We start from the raw sequence: 21,136 nt of genomic DNA, 5'->3' as shown, positions 1-21,136 counted from the left end.
AGGAGGTGCAAGTTACAAAACATTTGTAGCATGTGGCGCCAATTCTACCTTTAGATAATCATCACAGTCACCGGCTGGGAGGTGTAGATGTTTCTCTGTCTCTCAAGTCTCTCAAACAAACATACGTCTCGCTAACAAAGCATTGAAATGACGACCAGACGAATGAAGCGCGAAGCTGTCGTGAAGGTATGTTGTTAGTCTTGAGCTGGTGAAGTGTTTAATGTTGTTTCGTTATTTTAGCCTTCATCATTTATGTTAACTAGTTGCTGAATAACATTAACACCCGCAGGTTCGTTAGCTAAACGGGCTCAAATGATATTGTTAGAAAAGTATAGCATGCATTGGGGCGGTTACAGTGATGCAGAAAAAAGTTGTGAAAAGTGATATTATGTTAATAATGCAGACTTTGCAGGAAATGACTCCTGAGCAACCCCGACAGTCACCTCGGAATACCCTGGGACCTAAACGCCTTAAATACTCTCCTGAAGACACAACTGAAAAACTCAAGAGCAAGGTGAGACACAGTTTATTCAAAGAGAAACTATTATATTACGACTTACTATAGTTTGAGTTTTTTGTTAATATGCTCATATTTTCTTGTCAGAGAACCAAAACGCATGATGAAAGGAAGAGAAAGGGCCCAAAGAAGGAGGACTCAGATGTTGAAAATAGTGATGTGGAGCGTACATCTGTAAGTATGAAGACCTTCATGTACCCTGCATTCAACTCTCATTTACTGCATGTATGGATCTTATTATTTTGGAAAGATAAATAGTTGTTTCATTAAGTCAAATCATCTAAGATTGCTTGTTTATTGCTGGTAGTTGGTTTATGTAGAGATGTTGATGGTTTCTACAGAATGTCAGTGCTGTATCTTTGTGTAACACAGGCTGGGCATGGACGACTGTCAGCATATGAACTGGAGCGTCTGGAGAACATCAAACAGAACCAAGCATTCCTGTCTTCTATCAATTTACTCCAGGTAGGAACACGAGCAGACTGGTCACAGATACATGGGTCCATCTTCCCTGTAGACACACGAACATCTGGTTTCACAGAAGGATGATACTGAATTACTGATATTGTGAATATCCCACTAATAGTACATTTTTATTTCCAGCTCAATTTTTAATATATATATATATAGTCTGAATTCCATTTAATTAACCTGAAAATGGCTACAACAACCAATGACTTCTAATAACACATTCAACCATCCAAAAAGTCATAATATTGAACTGATCATACAAATACAAACAGACAAATAAAGAAAATATGTACTAATTAGTGTAACCTTTGTTGTGTAACTGCAACAAGCATTTTTAAAATATATTGCCTAGTTTTATTTCTTTTCTGTGTTCTAGTTATGTTGTAATAAAAGAAACCTTGTATCCGCCAACGGTACTATTGGCGCTTTTCCACTACACAGTTCCAGCACGACTCGCCTCGGTTTTTTTTGCGTTACCACTAGGGATAGTACCTGGTACCTGGTACTTTTTTTAGTACCTGCTCTGCTGAGGTTCCAAGCGAGCCGAGCCGATACTAAATGTGACGTCAACAGACTGGCGGCCGCTGATTGGTCAGAAGAGTTGTCGCTGGAAGAGTCATGAGCCGTCCCACACAAGAATCAAACCCGGCATTTTTAAATACTGGCAACAGCGTTACAGAGATTTGTTTCTCTTCTCTTTGCTTTGTGTGTGACAGAAAGCCACATACAGCAGCAAGTACACCACTGCCTCCATGTCCTCCAATGTTTATGTGTTTGTGTCGCATATAAAACGAAGTCACGGCAGTTTCGCGGAGCCGTGCTATGACGACCCCGCCCACGTTGAGTGGGTAACTTTTTGTAATGGAAAAGGTGGTTCCTGGAACCGAGTCGAGGCGAGCTGAGGCGAGTTGAGTCGTGCTGGAACTGTGTAGTGGAAAAGCGCCATAAGAGTGAAATACTGTAAATAGTTTATAGACTAATTACTACCTAACACAACCTCAACTGTCCTGTCTTAATTAACTACATCCTTTTTTGCACGTGAATAGCGAGAATGTAGGTCAGAATTGTTTTGTATGTGTGTATGAACTCACTTCACTATGGCTGTCTTGTGGCGTTAACTCTGTTGTTTTCTTTTTCCAAAGGCAACTGAGGAGTTGAAACAGTCAACACGGCCAAAGCCATCACAGAGGGGTCTTATGAGGTACAGTCGACTGACAAACTGTTGCTGCTGGTTAGAAAGCTCTGAATAAGTGAGGTGTAGAACTGAAGTGTGACAAAACTGTAGTGAGAACAAAACAATAACAAATGTTCAGTGTCTTGTTATTTTGTGTATATATGCAACATCCTCCTACTAATTGCATAAATCTCGATATACGAGAACATCATGCATCATATTGTCACTTATTACTTAATATGTGTTTAGGGACATACTAGTTTTTGAGTTAAAATTAAACAAAAATGTAGGAAAGAATCAGCAATGCAGTTTGTAATGCTGAAACCATTCATTGTTTTGACTGGTAAAATAATTCAATATATAAAGGTATGATTAAGTAAAGATATTATATTACATCTTTACTTTAGTTATTACTTGGGTTTTTTGACTGTCAGACAAACACGTTGTTTGAGGGCATCACTTCAGACTGTTAGTTTCAGCCCTAAAATAAGCTTTTAATGGTCAAACCACTGTCCAGTAAGGGGTACATGAGCAGTGAATGAAGTCATTCTCCCTCTGTGTGTGTTTTTATCAGAGTTTTTCTGTTCTTTGGCAGTCTGGCTGCATGTGCATATTAAGTAATATTTAAGTATTAGTAGTAAGTTGCTCCATGTACTCAAAGTCTGTTTCCAAGATGGTAGCCGCATCACAAACCTCCTGATATTACAACAGTGGACTAAAATATGTTTCTGAGAACATTTGAGGCGAGAAATAGGCAATCCAGTAATAGAATCTTCATCCATATTTGATCAGCACATTTGTTTTGGTCTGAGATGTTGGTGCTTTAGTGTGACATCTAATCGCTGAATGTTATGTATTGCAACTATAATGATCAGTTTTTGTGGTGGCAGGTCACAGGCTGGTGTAAGAGAGGTGCTGCCACCTCGCAAATCCCTACGTCTCCAAAATAAAGAGGCAGAGGTCTTGACACTTCCCCCTGAACCAACAGGGGTGCAGGTAGATCAACAGGTAGCTATGTATAAAATTCCTAATACATTTATCACTTGGCTTCATCCCACTTCCCTGCTGCATATAATACTATATAGCATTTCTTTTTCTCATTGTTCCTTCTTTTCATGCTTTTGGCACTCACTTCAGTTATTGTACTTGCATTAAAGTTTTCACGCCTAAAGAAACCTCCTGGCCCTCTGCCAATGGATCCAGTCAACATGGATGGAGGAAGCAAGCTGCCATCACAACTTTTTGAGCTCTGCTCTGAGGTAGGAGGGCTGTCTTCATATTACATCTTCTCATTTCATCCCAAAAATTTTGTTCTCACATTTGTTTACCATACTGGCTTTCGAGATACACAACACCTCTCCCAACAACCAAGGTCTAAACTAAAAGCGCTTTGTAACTTTATTAAAAGAGGTACAAAAATAAAGTGTAGTTTCTGCTTTTTATTGTTTGTCTTTTCATTTAATTTTCTCTCACAATAGTAAATAAAACAGTGCTGTTAAACTGCTCACTTCTAGCAGAATAATAGTTAAATCTAATAATGTTTTGAGGAAGACTTTGTTGAGGTTGAACCTGTTTTTTTTACTCCTGCAGCTTCATAATCAATTATGAATTCATTAAACTGCTTTTCATTTCATAGGATTCAACAGAGGGAAGAATGGTGGAACTTGATCTGAAAGAGTAAGATTTTAAGTTTTGATTTAACTTCTAAAGAAGTGACTCAAGGTTTTACTGAAAATTAGCTGATGTTTGACTGTTGCATTGTCAAATTTTTTTCGAGCAGCTGGAAATGTTTATATAGGTGTTAAAATCTACACTATTGTCCTCATACAGGCACTGCTCTGCTCTTACAAACATGAGGATAACTGAGGACAGAGTGGCCAAAGTGGTGAAAGACCGCATCTTCTCTGCTGCCTTCCACCCCTGCACCACCAGCTTGCTAATGGCTGCAGGCGATAAGTGGGGGAAAGTCGGACTTTGGAATTTGGTACGCTTTCTTTGCTTTGATCATAATGCTGTTTTTAAAAGGGTTTTTGATAACTACATGGCTGAAAGCGTGCCAAAACAACACACATTAACTTGGAGGTATCACACACTACTTAATCATCATCAGGAGTTGTAGTTGTAGTAATGTGAGGCTAATATTCACTAGTGTTTTAGAATTACTTCGGAAAGTCTGTGACTTGCTACATGTTGACATGACTTTCCTCAACATTCAATCAATTACTTTGCTCCCTTCCACTTCCTGGAATCAAAACACGAATCATTGGACAAAAAGGAATACTGTTTAAATGTCAGAACTGTTTCATATCATTATAAAACATCTACATTGAGAATCCATACTCAGTTTCTTTATAATGTGCAAATGTGTTCAGGGTGCAGATTGGGGAGATGATGGTGTGCTACTCTTTGAGCCCCACACTCGTCCAGTAGGCTGCTTGGCGTTCTCCAGGGCTCATCCCACGCAACTGCTGAGCCTCAGCTATGACGGATCTCTACGCTGCATGGATGTAGAGAAGAGTGTCTTTGATGATGTGAGACACCCCTTGTTATATAAAATGTAGTTTTTAAAAATTAACATTTTAAGGTAAACTACCTGAATGCAAACTGAAGTTTTCAAAGTTTTCTGTTTGCACTTTGTTCTAGGTATATGACATTGATGATGGCCTGAAGACGTTTGACTTCATGTCACATGACTGTATGACTCTATTGGTTGGGAACTGGTATGGAGAAGTTGCCATCGTGGATAGGCGCACCCCAGGGTAACATATTGTTGTCTTAACTGACTGACATTGATTATTTTAGAAGTGATTTTTTGTTGTTGAAGACTAACCGTATGTGTGAACAATATGAACTGTTTATCACATATTTATCATTTTCATAAGCATACGTTCTACACTTACCTTCAACTTTCCTGTAGAAACTCCCACGAGTCCCTGCACTCATTTGACCCCAAGACCCTTCGCTGTGTGAGCGTCCACCCTTTACAAAAGCAGTACTTTGCTGTGTCAGAAAGCAGGTATGACTAACTATTCATTTCTTCATACGCATCTATTTGATTACAGTTCTCTATCTTCTGTCAGTTTGTCTTTTTGATTAAATGTTTTGATTGTGTTGCAGGGTTGTGAGTATTTATGACAGCCGGTGCCTAAAGAAGACTAAAAGCCAGGCAGTCTCCCAGCTACATGGCCACTCTTTAAGCATATCCAGTGCTTATTTCTCTCCTTGTACAGGAAACAGAGTTCTTACTTCATGCTTGGATAACCACATAAGGTGAAGCCAGCTTAGCACTTTAAGTAACTGTTATGTTCTTATTGCTGTTGATTTTTCAATCCTAGCTCAATTTGTATTTTTATTTTTTTTAAAGATTTTTTTTTAACCAGGGTTGGCTGCGTACATGGCATGCACTCTAACCACTCAACCACCTGCGCACCCGCTCAATTTGTATCTTAAACTTTTTATTCACAGGATATATGACACATCTGCAATGACCACAAACGCTCCCTTGCTGACATCCATCAGGTACATCCACTCAATTTAACTTCAACTTATAATCGGATCAGTCTTTATTTCACTGACATAGAAGATAGACAACACAGCACTTAAACTTTAGTTGAATAGAACATACAGAAAGTTAATGATTTATTGATCAGTGTTCATGAATAGTGGAATTAAATCTTTATTTGTGGAAAAGGTTTTTTATATTCTGCTTTTCTGTTAAGTCTGTGTATTGACTCCTACTCACAACGTGTCATTTAATTCTTCATTTTCAGACATGACATGCAAACTGGCCGCTGGCTGAGTAAACTGTCAGCAGTGTGGGACCCTAAACGGGAAGACTGCTTCGTGGTGGGAAGCATGTCGAGGCCTCGGAAGGTGCAGGTGTTCCACGAAAGCGGCAAGCTCCAGCACTCCTTCACAGATGATGAGAACCTGAACACTGTGCTGTCTGTCACTGCTTTCCACCCCACTAGGAATGCCTTACTCGGTGGCAACGCGTCAGGGCGCCTGCATGTCTTCTCTGACTAAGATGAATACCAAAAGACTCCTGGTCATGAGGTATCACAAAATTACGGCATTAGAATTTTGTTCTTCACTGTTACAAAAAAACCCCAAAACAATGATTGGTACATTGAAGAGGTTATGTTAAGGCTCAGGTGTATTTGAGGGATGTCCAGTTGTGCCGCATCTTAGATCACATCAGATAGATATACAGTAAAGTATGAAATGTAAGAGAATTTGACTAAGTTTTCCATTGGAGTCTTTCACGTTATGTTGTTTGACAATATCAAATCAGTGAATTTTATGTTTTCTCTATAGCCTATGTAATGCCAAAGTTAAGACATATTGCTTACAAATGTAGAAGGACTGAATGTCTGGTCTAAGTCAGCTTTGCACATGAAGACACCGTGTTCAAGCTCTGTCAAGTTGCATGGGGACTGCATGAACAGCAGTGTTTGCTTGTAAGGCTAGATTGAACTGAAGTCTGTACTGTGACTGGACCGCTCCAGAATAATAATGTTTTGGAGCCACTTCTGTGAAAATGTGGCTTCATGTTTGGGTTTGTTGTCTTGTTTTGAATAGTCACAGCCCTCTAAGATGGCAGCAGGTTGTCTTCAGGAATTGACCTTGCATTCATTATACCCTCGACCTTTACAAGCTCTAGAGGCCCTGCTGCAGAAAAATATCTCCGCAGCCTTCATGGTGGAGCTGATGTGTCTTTGATGTGTTTTGCTTTACTTACACCAAAGGTAGCATGATTGCCAAGAAACTGAGTTTTGGTCACAGATACTGGCCAACTTTTGGCAGTTTTATAGCTGTCATACTTTATGCTCTTTTCAATAATTGACCTCACTGCAGTCTAGGGGATATTTAGTGCCTTATCTTGTCTCCCCTTTGATTAACAGTGTGAAGGGCCACCTGAGATAGCTATGCATTAACAGTGATAATACGTAAGTGATCTATCACTCAGCTAATGTGACTTCTGTCCTTTGTTATATTAAATGGGAAGAATAGTCCTGCATCTGTTAAGCTTGTTTAACAATTAAATCTAATTTAACTCAGTGTCCGGAAGCTTGTTCACTTAAGACATGAGACATTTTTCTGTTAATCATCAAGAATTTGTAGAGGCACTAGAGGCAGGAAATAATCCTCAGAACATGGCTGCTGGAAAGTTTGTGTTGTTGACTGCTGTATACTTTCTGTTCTCATAGTCGCAATTTTATTTGACTTCAGGTGTTTTTCAGAACCAAAGCTTTTTGGAAAATCGGCTCCATCTCTATTGTTTGTAGTGCAAAAGTGTTTTGACTGTAAAAAAAAAAGCAGCTTTTGTAAAGTTTATTATGTTCATTACATGTTTTTTTATTTTTCATTTGTGGTTGCTGAAACTAATAGAATAAATATGGAGACATTTTATATTAAACATTCCAAATGTGAACAGTATTCATTTCAGCTGGTATTATTATCGCCTCAAGATGGCAGTATTGTAACACAAAAGCAATGTGTGTTAGCATAAACCAGTGTGTGGTTTCCAAGCAGGGACACATTGGACAACTTTCTGCTGTTCATTTCTCAAAGTAATGCCTTTTTTAATTCTCTGAATTCAACTTGTAGCCAGACTAGCTGCCAGATGTCAAGAATATATTCTATTTATTCATAAATAGATTACACCAGTCCTCAGTCAGTGATTGGAAATAAGCAGTCTTGTTTGGAGGTAACAAATGCAGAACACATGCTTACAGAGACATTTCCATGTGCAGGGCCATGGTACAGGAAGGGAGCTTACAGTAAGACCACATCTGTAGCCATATTCCTGTGTACATAATTCAAAAATTAATACAAGAGATGCCTGTCAATGGAACTAGAGCCCCATTTGTCACTGACAGTTAGTGAGCTGAAACAAATGTATGCAATAAAATCCATATATTTAACCCTGCATTGCACAAAACAAGTTCCAGGAAGTCAGGTAGATGAATATGCTACTTCTGCTGTTTTTAAGTTGGCAAAAAATCTGTTCCACTTCTGTTGTGGTAAAAACCTGCACCCAAGTCCAAACAGGAACTGGGTCTATTATCAGGTGTTCACTTCATTTACAGATACTTTCACAAGAGAACTTGCATCTACTGTTTCTATGAATTGAGTCAAGAAGAGCAGTCTAGTTTTAGGCAACAAGCAAACATGATTTACATAAAACCCCCATTTTTTGACAATAGATATTATGGAGAAGTATCTTTGATACTGCAGAGTGGTACCACAGTGCGTAACTCACCATTCCCTTCACACATGCATCTTACAGGCTGTTTTTCTTTATCGCCTTCTGAGAGGATTCAAAACATTTTGCATGTCTAGCAGACGGAGACAAACATTATTTTGCAGTTCATGGTTAATAATAATCATTACATTATGCGTAATTTATTGCTCAAATCATGTTAAGTTTCTCATACACATAAACAAAATGAGCCTTGTCACTACACATTTGAGGAGGTAAAAAGTGAACCTTCAGCCTTGACTTTTTTTTTGTACATGATCACCTCACCAAAAACCATGAAGCACCTTCTGAATTAAAGCAAATACACCAGTGATGTTTCTCATCTGGAAACAAACCACAACATATTTGTTATTCTACTAAATATAAATAAATCAGTCAATATTTCACTCTAACTCACACAACTCAGTGAAATGAGATATTAACTCATTTCACTCTTTCTGAATTTTAAAATGGGACTGTTCAAAAATAAAATCAACATTTATAGCCTGTCATTTATATTTATATATTTATATATATATAGATATACCTGCTGATCAGTCTATAAATACTACTAGCACACAGCATATGCTCCTCCCAATCAAACACTTGTAGGCTTGTTAAGAGGAACAATAGTTAACTCACTTTATGGTTTGAACTTATGCTGTCCATTGCTCTGGGCTGTAAAGACACAGTGGGCTAACCTGTGAAATAACATACAATAAGGCTGGAGAAGGACAGCAGACTATCAGAGTTTCCATCTGTTGACACAAACTGACACTCTGCCAGAAATATCAGACAACAGACGTTTCTTTGGTAGGTGTGATGATGAAGATTGCAGAAGGACGTAAACAAGATTTATCTTAGGTTCTCTTGTGAGCGAGCGCAAGGTTGTAAAACTACATATCCACTGCAAAAACAAAGTCCATTAAAAGTCACTGAGGAAATGTGTGTGTTAACAAGACATCAGTATGTACAAAAAATGGAAAAAAATGATTAACATATTCAGCCTTGACAGATAAATGCATAAATTTGAACACAGCAGGACTAAATAAAGTTAACTGACCTTCACTCAACATGGGTCTGGAACTAAAAACAAGTACATTCATTCTCTTAATTTTATACTGTGGGAAAATAACAGGAATTCTTGCACTTTACAAAGATAGAACAATGTCAAACGTCTCATTACGGAAAGGATCTTGTTTTTTTATATATATTAACAGTATTGCACATCAAGATAAACTCCTTCTACAGAGCGTGGGAGTCAAAGAGCTAACCAAACACTTCACTACAGCGCTAGCGCACATAGATCCATCACCTTTACAACTAGGTTTGTAATACTGTAAAAGTAACGACATCAAAGTGACAACTGTTCCTTATACATAGAAGTTGATTGTAGTTATCAGCCTCAGGTGGCTACTATTTTATAAAACCGGTAAACCTACCACCTCCATTACTTCTATCCTTACAAAGGCTTAATTTGTAGTCATAGGACCATTAAAAAAACTTGATTGGCGCTCTAGTGGTTAGACAAAAAATGGTAATGTGAGCACAGCAACATAACGTCTGACCATAAACTAAATCACACTTACTAGAAAAATAATCACTCAAGCCTTGCAACAGGGCAGCACACACATCGCACCTGGATCAAAGAGCTACTGCAACTAATTCTCAGCTTTTTTTCAAATTTAATGTACCCGATGTGGAAAATTCCACATATGCCTAAAATAGTATAAAGCCAACTATAATGTTTGTAAATACTGTTTGGCTCAGGACTGATCTATATTCAATATGTGCTGCTTAGCTTTCCTCTTCACACTTTCTCTTACCCACCAGTACAGTTCCAAGCCAGTTTTCAATCTAATAATAATATAATTCATATATACTGTATATATGAGTGTTGTTGGTTTTGAAATGACAAACCTAGATGAGTTAAAGTGGCTCCCATATCCTCTTTTCTCAAAACTTTACTCAAACTCTCAATGACAGTCATGTTACACAACACACACCCCGACACTTCAGCTCATTCTGTCTCACAATAATGTCACAACGTATAAATTAATACAAAAATAAAGGCAACTATTATCTGTGGTTGGATAAGTGAAGTCCTTCTGACTTTATTGTCCCTTTCAGTTTTTAAATTAAACCCTGTTATTGTGACTTTGTGTAAAAATAAAATACCTTAAAATGACCTGAATTTCCAAAGTGACGTGATTTCCTCTCCTCGCAGTGATGGTGAAAAAAACTAAATAAACAAGGCTCTTCAGGACACAGTCCGTGGCTTGTGGGAGAAGCTGAGTTAATACTGGGAATAGGGCTGCCATCTTTTTCCTTTTCCCTCCTCCTACCTCTCCCCTGACCTGTTGTACAGTATGTGTCCAAACTCCTTCAGTGGAGACCAGTGTTGTGTCATTCAGTCTCTCTATCTTGCCTCACTTGCTGACGAGGAAACCTCCCATCCATCGTAACTTACAGGCGAACCAGCGCCGCAGTGGGCAGAAGTATTCAAAGTGGAATTGCTGGAATTCAGGTGTCTTGCGGATGTCTCTCAGGAAGGCAATGTCCAGGTCTGACTCTGTCAGCATGATGAGCAGCAGCAACAGGGCGAACAGCAGTCCGATGGTGACCAGGAACAAACGTAAAACACTCAGGATGAACTTGTTCAGCTCCTCTACGTCACTAGGTGGTGACGGCCTGCTTCTTACCATACGCAATGCTCTCTTGCCGGGCCTGAACTCTGCTGCCTGCCCCTCCATCGATGCCCCTGCCTCCGATTCCTTGTCTTCATCAACACTGCAGGTTGCGCCATTGAGGTGGCGCGCCACAGGCATCTCCATCCCATGCTCAGCCACGGGTGTAGGCAGCACACTGTCTGAGGGGCTGTAGGCCTCGTCTGAGATGACTGCTGATGTGCTTGCCTCGCTGCCATCCATAAGGTGGCCCCGAGAAGACATGAAGGAGTCGCCATGAGAGACAGAGCGTACAGGCGTGGAGTGGGCGCTGTCTCGTAGGGACTCCAGACCTAATAACACACAAAAGGGGCAGTTCATAAGGGAAATTCAATAACTGGGCTGTATTGTTGCAACTAACATTGAAAGAGAAATCTGATCTGACATAATTACACTTCTAAAAAAGGTTAAAGGCTTGTCCTCTCTCTCTTTACAAAAGCTGAAACATCAAAACAAAAGAAATCTGATTATGGTTGTGAAAAATAGTTTCTAAAGGAAACACCTCACAAGTAGTTGGAAATAGAACTGCAATGATAAGTCAATGAATTGATTGCAAGAAAATTAATCAGCAGCTATTTTGATAACTGGTAAGTAATTTTTTGATTCTCAAATATGATGATTTACAGGAACAGTATTTTCTATTCTGTTCTGTTCTGTTCTGTAAATGTCTGAATCGTGAAGAACAGGAGTCCTATTAAAAGTGACTAAAGTGGCAGTGATCAATGGTAAATCACTACATCAGTGTATCTTGTAAAGTATACAATATGTTACTTGTTTGCCAACAAATGTATGACTGATCTGTTCCTATTTATGATGAAATAATGTTCAGTTTGATTATAATGAGTCCTTGAGTAGAGCCTCTCAGCCTCACTTGTGGGACTGCCAGAATATTCAAGTATGTGATGCTCTGTTGGACACTGTGCCAACATTTATTATTCTAATATGACCAGAGGAGAAGTATGATTTGTTTTTTATGGTCAGATTGTCATTTCTCATGCTCAAGAAATGGATCCAGTCATCTTGTAATTTAATCTATATCTACTTAAAAGTAGCAACTCTAAAGTCTAAAGTTAAACACAAGAACAACGTCCTCTCTCTAGAGTTCTACTTATCCCCCCCTTAATCCTCATGACTTCCAAAGTAATTTTCTCAAAGCTACACTAAACACAATGAACTCTTATTTTCCTGCATTAGACTTCAACAACATATTATTGGATGATTTCATATTTTATAGTAATATTAATTTGGGATTTAAAGCTTATCTTCAAGAGAACGCTGTCTGACTTGAAAACTTTGAGAGCTGCTCTATTCAAATCCAGCACCCACCCTAACAGCCGTTAGTGTTCAAGAACCAGAAATAGCACTCCATAAACCCTCATTAAAAAGACAGCCTGTTTTTTACCTGCACAGCCTGCTGGTGGGCTGCAGCCATGGAGTTGGGGAGGGACAGCTAGCCTGGAAGGAGTTCTGGAGCTCTGTCCTGTACCAGAACCTCCAGGGAGGGCGGGAAAGAGCGGCAGGACCCCAAGGGCCTTGCCTAGCAGCCTGGGTCCCAGAGACAACACACGAACCTTCACATCTCGATAACAATGGTTGATCATGCGCAAGTGCACATTCACCTTGGTCTTGATTCGAATCAGACACTTCACCATGGTTCAAGAAGAGCAAAAATCACCGGGCTAACCTTAACTGTGTTCCAACACACTTCTACTCCTCCCTCTATTTTCTTTATCTTTCTTTCTTTAAACTTCCTCTCTTCCCTCTATCTTCCAGCTGTCTGTCTTTGTCTCCGACTGCGGCCGACGAGCTCAGCAGCACTCTCTACTCCACAGCAAGCTCCCACATGCTGGCAGGCAGGCTGACAGCGACAGAAACAGAAAGACAGAGAGCGAAACACAAGGCCCAGGAATCTGGTCCACTTGTGCCACAGTCCACCTCATCCACCACTGCTGTCAGCTGTGACACGCACTGCATGGCCCCTGACAGTAGGAGCTATTTTCAGACTGAGATATTATTACAAGTGGAAATACCGGTGCAGACAGAGCAACAGGACAAAACACAGGGGGTTTGTTTCAGTGTTGCAACTGTGGGGTGCAATTTCAGTGCTTGTCAGGAACAAGAGGGGGGCTAGTCAGACAAAAATCCTATTTGTTGTAAACAGACTACATTATAAGTTTATTTAATTTTATCCAGGCTGGTCAGATATAAGCAAACTTACTCACAGTGGCAGTATTTGCAAAAGGTTAATAGCCTGTAAAGAAAGGAGGGGATAGTAAGTGACCTTTAAAAACTGACAAGAGGACTTCCTCATGTCATAATAATGCCTGAAGCCACTGGCTGATGGGTGCTCCTTGGGTGAGGATGTGTGTGTTTCAGAAAGCACACATCAAAGAGAAAAAGCGAAATATATTCTACAGAGGGCAGAGAAAGTGACTGACACTGACAAGTGGGGGGTTGCTCACATGGGAAATCACTGAGGTTACTTTGTTCTGGATATACTGTGCCATAGGTGTGAAATCCAAAGCTGCAGCAGGTGTCATGTATTGCATGACGCAGGTTTACTGACCAACATTAGCTTCACAACAACATTATTGTTATGATAGTTTCTCTTTGTAACTATTGTTTTAAATTATTATTGTTTTGTTATTCTTATCATTATTATATTTAGCATTCTGTGTGTGTGTGCATGTGTTTGTGTTTTACCCTCCATGATGGAAATGTGTACAGCTCTCCGTCGGGTCCTGGGCACGCTAGTCAAACGAGGACCATGGGTGATGGATGGACAGCTCCTACTTGGCACCATGCCAGCTCTGGACAAACACACATACATGCATACATGATATGCACAAACGCATACATAACATTTATGAATAATTCATGACAGATCAGTTCAAACAGTAAATGGTACTATTATTTGTCCTCAACTGCAGGATGCAAAATTTTGTAAAACTGCTGACCTGTGGATCTCAGGGGGGTCCCTCTTAATTTTGGCACTTTGTTCCATTACCTCTTTTGCAACCTTTCCACTGGAAAAAAGCATAGAAAGAAAATATGAATATAAGCACTGAAACATTCATTTATTTCTAAATGTTATTCCTTTATTATATAGCAACAATGAAGACATACAACAGTCTCCCATTAGTAACCTGTAAATCTCTAAAGTGCTCTTAAAAAAATCATTCATTACCTGTATCTAAAGCGACTACCCTTGAAGAAGAGGTTACTACTGGATACAGTGCGGACTTGACTCGACTTCTCCAACCTGCGAGTGAACCCAGAAAACAAATGATGAACAGAATCGCAAACACAAGTAGAGCAATGTCCATTTTGTTCAGTCCTGTGACTCACTTATAGAAGGCCTGATTTTCAACTCCACACTTCCACAGATGCTTACAGGCCTCAGGCGTTGGTGCAAAGTATGTCAGTATGATCTTCTTATCCTGTGAAAAATCCAGCACATTAACACATAAATACAATATATTTATACAGAATGTAAGCAGAATATTAATTGCACATTTACTGACTGACACGAATCACAATTTGTATTATTGATTAACTCATACCCTATGAGCTCTTGTTCAAACACTCAAAAATGAGCCAAAGAAATCCCTCAAGAATTGTTTCCTCTGGACCTGAATAACATATGTTAACCAAATGTGTGTCTTTACAGTGTTCTATGTCTCCTAAATAACATGGCCATAATTTCCCATTTACTTCCCCATTAAGGACAGATTACACTGGCACTGCTGTGGCAAAGTCTCCATGCATAAAACAAGGCTACACTCATTTCACTTGAGCTCTAAAGGCTAGAAAAGACAGGATTTTAATAATGCATACATACCTCCTTCTGATTTGCATATATATGGAATGTCTTTGCTTCAAACTTGAGTTTGGTCACCTCATCCCTGAGTTTCCAACACAGAACAAAGGAAATACAAACACAGAGAGAGGCAGAAGAGGAAGAAAGAAAGAAAGGGAAAGACAGAAATGGAAAATAGTGATAAAATATTAATTGTGGTTAGAGGCAAATTAATGAGGCCAACAGTGTTTCATTTCTGTGTAGAAAAGTCTAGACACTTTGATTCTAGACAAAAAGACAAGAATAAGCAGCAAGAAATGAAAGAAACAGATGTCTACAACAACAATTGTGTGACTGTTGTCTTAAGAAGATCATTGTGAGTACAGATCACTGGATACTTTTGGTTTCTTTTGGACTGCTTTTCCTCCAATTTATTGACTGAGCATGCAGATACATTTAGAATTTACTCCTACTCCACAGTGGCCATGTCCAAATATCAAGTTATGATAATGCAGTCATCTGGAAATTGTCTTTATAGTTTTTAAGGTGCATATATGCATATCCTGTATGGCCAAGAGTCAGGATGTCATGAGAGTTACAACATTATTCACACTGCCAAACCATAGGACAGTTTCTGGTGAGCTGATATGTAACAATCTACAGGATCAGAGCTTTCAAAGCTGAATCTCTGTATTTTTAGGATTTCGGGCACTTGAACCATAGGGCATAGAATAAAATATGTCAAATCACAATTATTCTCTCAAGTTGAAGTCACTGCACTTTCATGCAATTCCAGCTCTGTCATGATCCATTTTCTACAGTTTTGAATGTTATGCAAACCATTATTTCCCCACAAAGTTGCAATACCTGATGTGTTAAACAAAAGTGTCATAATTTGGCTTTAGATACTTCCATACATGGATTTTCTTTTTCCTTTCTTGGCACTTTAAACAGCATGTTCTGAGAAATGTTCTGTTATTTTGAAGAAGAGTGTAGCTAAGCTGTTGTAGATAACTTGCTGTGTGTTATGTGGACATAAAAATGTAAAGGTTTGGACTTGAATGTCAAGCAGCTTTTTGAGTTGACTGGCACTCGACCTTTTAGAAACTCTTAATACAGAAACAATGTCTTATACAAGTATGTTCATTTTTGAATTGTGCAAAAATTAAAGTAAAGATGAAGAACTATGTATTTATGGCTGTTTCCTTCCTCCCACAGAAGCAGGTTTTTATTGACCTTTTGAAATGCACCTTTACAAATACAATTTTAATGTCTTCCTCACTCATGTGGGCTTGCATGCTATGACCTTTCATTTGAATATATTTTTTATGTTTATTTAATACCATCATGTCCAATCTGTTCTCACCATTTAAGGAAATGAACCCTCCTGTTTCCTTGCAGCACAGTGAATCCAAAAGGAGTAAAAGCCAGAAAAGCCGGGTTGCCAGATACATCCTGAAATGCAAATGAAAAGTTAAAAAAAGGATTATATTTAATTTAATACATAAATAGTCTTTTTTTAGTAGTGTAATAATATATTTAATTTATATTATTTACTTTATAGTTATGTCCCAACATTTTATAAAACACATGTTGCTAATAATTGTATACACTACATTAAACAGTGTATGAAATAAACATACATTTATATATTTAAAAAACACATGTATAATTACATAATAGTTTTGTAAATACCACCTTGCATGGATGTGGGTCCACTCCATACGTCTCCAGCATCTGAGCCTTCTGGAGGAAGTTGAGCTCTGATGTCTCAGGACTCTGACCTCTGGGAGAAAAGCAATAAGTCAGTCTACTGGCTTCTGTCACAACCATCTGTCAACTCAGAGAAAGTTTGTGTTCATTACTCATAAATAAGGAAATCAAAGACTATTTAATATGGATACAATTAAATAGTTTGGACCCTTGACATCACAAGCATAAAGCATGTGACTTGTTGATTAGAGCACTCAAAGGATTTAGTAGTTCATTTGTATAAACCACCCATCTGTCATCTTTTTGTCAGTAAGATATAGAGTAACCCACTGAGATGATTTAGGGGGGGGGGGACTAGGTGAAATGATGAGGATGAGAATAATAAGGAGACCCTGGGAAGTTTTTATGTGTTACAGAAAATGACTCTTGCCAAGGAAGCATGGGACCATCCACTTACTCCACATCAGTATTAATTCATGGGGCCTCTACAAAAAGACTCTTGATGCATTATTAGTGTATCTAAAAATTGTTTTGTTAGAATCACTGTCTTCATCCAGCACGCCAGCAGAAACTACTTTCAGCCACACCTACAGTATGTTTAGCTACCGGGAACAAATTTGATCTTCTACTGATAAAGGATGCATGATCAAATATGATCACTGTTTCTAAAGAATGAAGCTAAACCTCATGCACTTTGCAGAGTCCTGGTTGTTCCTTAATTTGTCCCTGATCAAAGCCCAAAGGACTGCCTGATGTTCTGTTGTACCCAGAGCTTTGGTGCTGAGCAAAGAAAATAAAGCATTATGAAATTGTTGTGCTGTCTATACTCTTTCTTTTATTAATCATTACTGAGACTGATGAATAAATGAAATAGTCTTAAAACAGCCAGGCACAAGTGGAGAATATTGTAACCCCTTAATTTGAACTCTGGTATTGTATGTAACGCTGATTTCTTTTTATTTTCCCTTTGGCACAACTGCATCCTGAAAAATGTATATCAGGTAAACATAAAAGCAAATTGTTGCAAGTATGTTTTGTGTAACCTAATCACCCATCTACTCAATATTTTTTGCTGCCACACTCCTACAAAGAAAATGCATCTGACTGTTTAAAACAGCTGTTAAACAAAAAAGTGGAAATGAGCAATAGAGGGCAGTGCAGGATCAAATCTATAAGCAGTGTTGTGTCCACCTGAGTTGTAAGAGTGTGTGTGTGTGTGTGTGTGTGTGTGTGTGTGTGTGTGTGTGTGTGTTGGGGTGCATTAAACACAGAGATAAATCAAAGACAAGAGAAAAACAAATACAAATACCACTGTGCACTCAAATTTGCATGTACAGGTTCAGCCAAATAAGAAACCCTGCCATCCCTTTTCTGTATATTAGCTGCTGTATGCTAACCATCATCCAAGAGGTCAACAACTAGAGGACAGGCAGGATGACAAGGTTAGAGTTTTCTGTATGTCCTCACGGTGTTTAATCTTTATTTTATTTCACTCTTTGTCTTTGACAGGGCAAAAAGGGGAAAAACTAGATGCTTACACTGATGGCTGTTTTTCCCATCACTTTTCCACTTTAAGGCCGGCAAGGCAAAGTAATGCTGAAACAGATTTGCTGCCACACATTCATATAAGTCCCCAGGCATGATGCAACCACCTCAGGGAGCATTAAATCACTGCCATCCAGGACACACATAATCCAAAGAAGACCTCAGCATTTGCCATCACCACCAATATGAGAAACTAACAAGCAGGTATAGCTGCATTTGCTAGCTATACAAAATCACACACACACTAATCCCTACAAACAGATATCTGCATATGAATGCAGAATTTGTAGGAAAGGGGCATAATTTTGGGGTATGAAGCATTATGGTTTCCGTTTCTGTTAACTAATTCTACCTATTCTACCACCAAAATATTGTCCATTGCCCTCAGAGTCTAAATCATTATCAGATAATAGCTGATGGGTTTTTGAGATTTCTTGTACACCAACTCCTCTTTGAAAGTACAAAAACCTGGACCTATGGGATGCACTGTCCCCCTCCAATTTATACATGAGGGACATAGTGTGATGTACCATGCCGCCCAAGGTGCTCAAAGAGTGTACAGACTTATCATCCTGCAAGAAACAGAGTAAAATAATAAAACAAAAAAGGGAGGGTTAAGCTGCCTTTTCTCCACAGACCTGATTTATTTATTTTTTTTAATTTTTTTTACAATTGAATTAATCATCACCACCAAGGGGAAGACAACCATATTCACTAGACCATAATAGCTGCTTTAGCATTGGCTTCCAGTGTATTGCATAGCTTGCCTGATGTAGGGGCCCCCAAAACAGAAAGCCAGTGATTGTAATCTTCTATAAGACCTGCAGACTAAAGGCCGCTACTGCTGTTGAATTTTAGGGGGCGTCCTGCAGGAAAAATGCTGCAGACTATCATGTTAAATTCCAGAGTTCTGAAATCATACATGAAATTTTCAGTATGTTGGGGTGGGTAGGGAAGCCTAAAGAGCCGCTTGGAGGCAAAGTCGGTAAGACAGTATGACAAAGAAACCATGCATGCACGCACACACACACGAACACAAGTACACAAACCAAATGAGCAGAAGTGAATACTCAGCACATTAGAAGCTACAGCATGAAATTACAAACCTAGGCTCTGCATATCTTCTCAGAATATGTACTTTCATACCAAATGTGAGAATGTGATGTGATATTTTTAAGATAGTCTATGCAAAGTATTCCATCTCAACCTAGTGGTTGTTCTTTGTCACCGCTTGTCATTCAGGACATTAAATCACATTATAATTTAACATGTCCTCTAGATGCTATTGTTATAACCACCTTAAAATGCAGGTAATGTGGAAACCTAAAATCATAATCATCATAGCAGTGGTTCATTTTAGTTTCCCTTGAGAAACCCATGAGTTTAGGAACTATTGCAGATGATGAAGCATTCCGTGTGTAGGACCAACAGATAGGTGCTTCTGTGACACGTACACTCTGGCTGCTATGGAAGTGAAGGTGTATACAGGGACCTGGACAGGTGTCACCTTACATCAGTTCAGTCTTGTGGATGTCAGCAATCCGCCGCTCCAGCTTCTCTGAGTGCTTAGGGAAGAACTGGAACTTGGAGCTATAACCCTCTGGATGTTTCCCAGGGTCATAGTCACCGATTTCAGCTAGAAAATGGGGGAGGGGGGAAAAAGACAACCAAGGCATGTCAACGTCTGTGTTTGTACAAAAGCCCAACACCAAACTAAGAAAGAGAATCAACTAATAATACAAACAAAATTGTTTTTACTATCCTTGACATGTGTTTTTACACCAGACTGCTTTCTTACACTCTCCTGTCTAACACTCTAACACTGGTAAACCACATCAACCACCATCTTCAAAAAGCATGGCAGTGGTGGCTGGGTGCAGGTTGTCAATATGTACTTAATTAAATCCTGTGCTTTGTGCATGTGTCTTTAGAAAGTTTTAAGAATTGTGTCCTACTGTTCAGCACATCTCTTAACAGCACTGAGCAGGAATGCCACATATCTACTGACCCCAGAACAGGGTCTCTGTTTTGGTTATTCTCAAAATATCACACTATACATATACTTGTCATCAGCTGCACAGAAGGGGTAAACATGCACTCCATGATTTCTATTATAGGCATAATCACAGCTGCAGTGAACAAATGCTGATGTTTATGAATGGTTGTTACAATAACGAAAGTATGTTAGTCGTTTCTTATGATCAAATTTAATACACTTTCATCTTTGTAAATCACTTGTTGTATTGTTGGGACTCTGACATTGATCATTTTTCACAAAGACACAGCTAAGACTGTTGAAACTATGAAAATGTATTTCCCATTGATAGGATAATCCTTTTGTAAGCAATCACAACTAAAATGTGTATGGTCAAATGCTCTATTCTATCAATCAGTTTTTAATCTCATCTCATTATTCAGTTATTTGGAGGACACATTGGTATCATCAAAATACCTGCCAGTATTCAATACATCACTGCAGCAGCCTGGTTAGCTCTCACCTGACATCAGATTACAGTCAGTGGATGTTATTTTCTGCTCTCTGGGCAGCCATTGTTGTTGAAAACAGTAGATTTTAAGGACATCCATAAAAACTTCACATTTATAAACCAGACACCTGGTGAATAAATCCAACAAAGAGAGGGGTAGGCTCGGGCATCCACGGATTTCGCAAGGCAAAACAATAAAGACTGAATCAAAAATAAGAAATTGAGGAAATTCACCTAGTAGCCTACAGCCAACTTGCCCCAGTCATTCTCACACACTAAAACAATATTATTTGGTCATATAAACGTATCCCTCTGTGTATCCTAGCAGTTAATTTCCATTCTATTAGCAGTTAATTGTGTTTTAGACCTTTGGACCACTGCCCAACCAACACCAAACAAAAAAAAATGCACATACTGTTAGCCAGTATGATAAAGTGTCTTCCACTTGATATTCTGTCTTG

At 38.9% G+C, this 21,136-nt stretch overlaps 3 protein-coding genes across 3 annotated transcripts in view; 2 read left to right on the top strand and 1 right to left on the bottom strand.

Annotated features, from left to right (window-relative positions):
• Positions 1-147: 147 nt before the first annotated feature.
• Positions 148-6,211, top strand: wdr76 (WD repeat domain 76). The gene is made up of 15 exons (XM_053316830.1): positions 148-177; positions 404-514; positions 605-691; positions 890-982; positions 2,131-2,189; positions 3,053-3,170; positions 3,320-3,421; positions 3,799-3,839; positions 3,993-4,146; positions 4,535-4,693; positions 4,806-4,921; positions 5,080-5,178; positions 5,280-5,432; positions 5,628-5,681; positions 5,933-6,211. Exons 1-15 carry the CDS (start codon positions 148-150, stop codon positions 6,186-6,188), a joined length of 1,632 nt encoding a protein of 543 aa, XP_053172805.1. The 3' UTR covers positions 6,189-6,211.
• The window catches only part of cry5 (cryptochrome circadian regulator 5), an 85,386-nt gene continuing 66,173 nt past the window's right edge, over positions 1,924-21,136 (top strand). Inside the window, exon 1 of the mRNA XM_053319748.1 lies at positions 1,924-1,938. The gene's annotated coding sequence lies outside the window, so the exon portion shown is untranslated. The remainder of the gene's footprint in view (positions 1,939-21,136) is intronic.
• The window catches only part of LOC128359297 (FERM domain-containing protein 5-like), a 70,370-nt gene continuing 60,069 nt past the window's right edge, over positions 10,836-21,136 (bottom strand). The window contains exons 6-14 of the mRNA XM_053319769.1: positions 19,702-19,825; positions 16,630-16,717; positions 16,298-16,386; positions 14,974-15,037; positions 14,481-14,572; positions 14,320-14,394; positions 14,090-14,158; positions 13,836-13,942; positions 10,836-11,425 (exon numbers count right to left, since the gene is read on the bottom strand). Coding sequence (XP_053175744.1) covers positions 10,836-11,425; positions 13,836-13,942; positions 14,090-14,158; positions 14,320-14,394; positions 14,481-14,572; positions 14,974-15,037; positions 16,298-16,386; positions 16,630-16,717; positions 19,702-19,825 — 1,298 coding nt within the window. The remainder of the gene's footprint in view (positions 11,426-13,835; positions 13,943-14,089; positions 14,159-14,319; positions 14,395-14,480; positions 14,573-14,973; positions 15,038-16,297; positions 16,387-16,629; positions 16,718-19,701; positions 19,826-21,136) is intronic.

This window comes from Scomber japonicus, chromosome 1 (genome assembly GCF_027409825.1).
Source record: "Scomber japonicus isolate fScoJap1 chromosome 1, fScoJap1.pri, whole genome shotgun sequence".
Classification (NCBI taxonomy): domain Eukaryota; kingdom Metazoa; phylum Chordata; class Actinopteri; order Scombriformes; family Scombridae; genus Scomber; species Scomber japonicus.
Note: the sequence above shows the minus strand (reverse complement) of the source record. Positions and strands in the feature narration are given on the sequence as shown.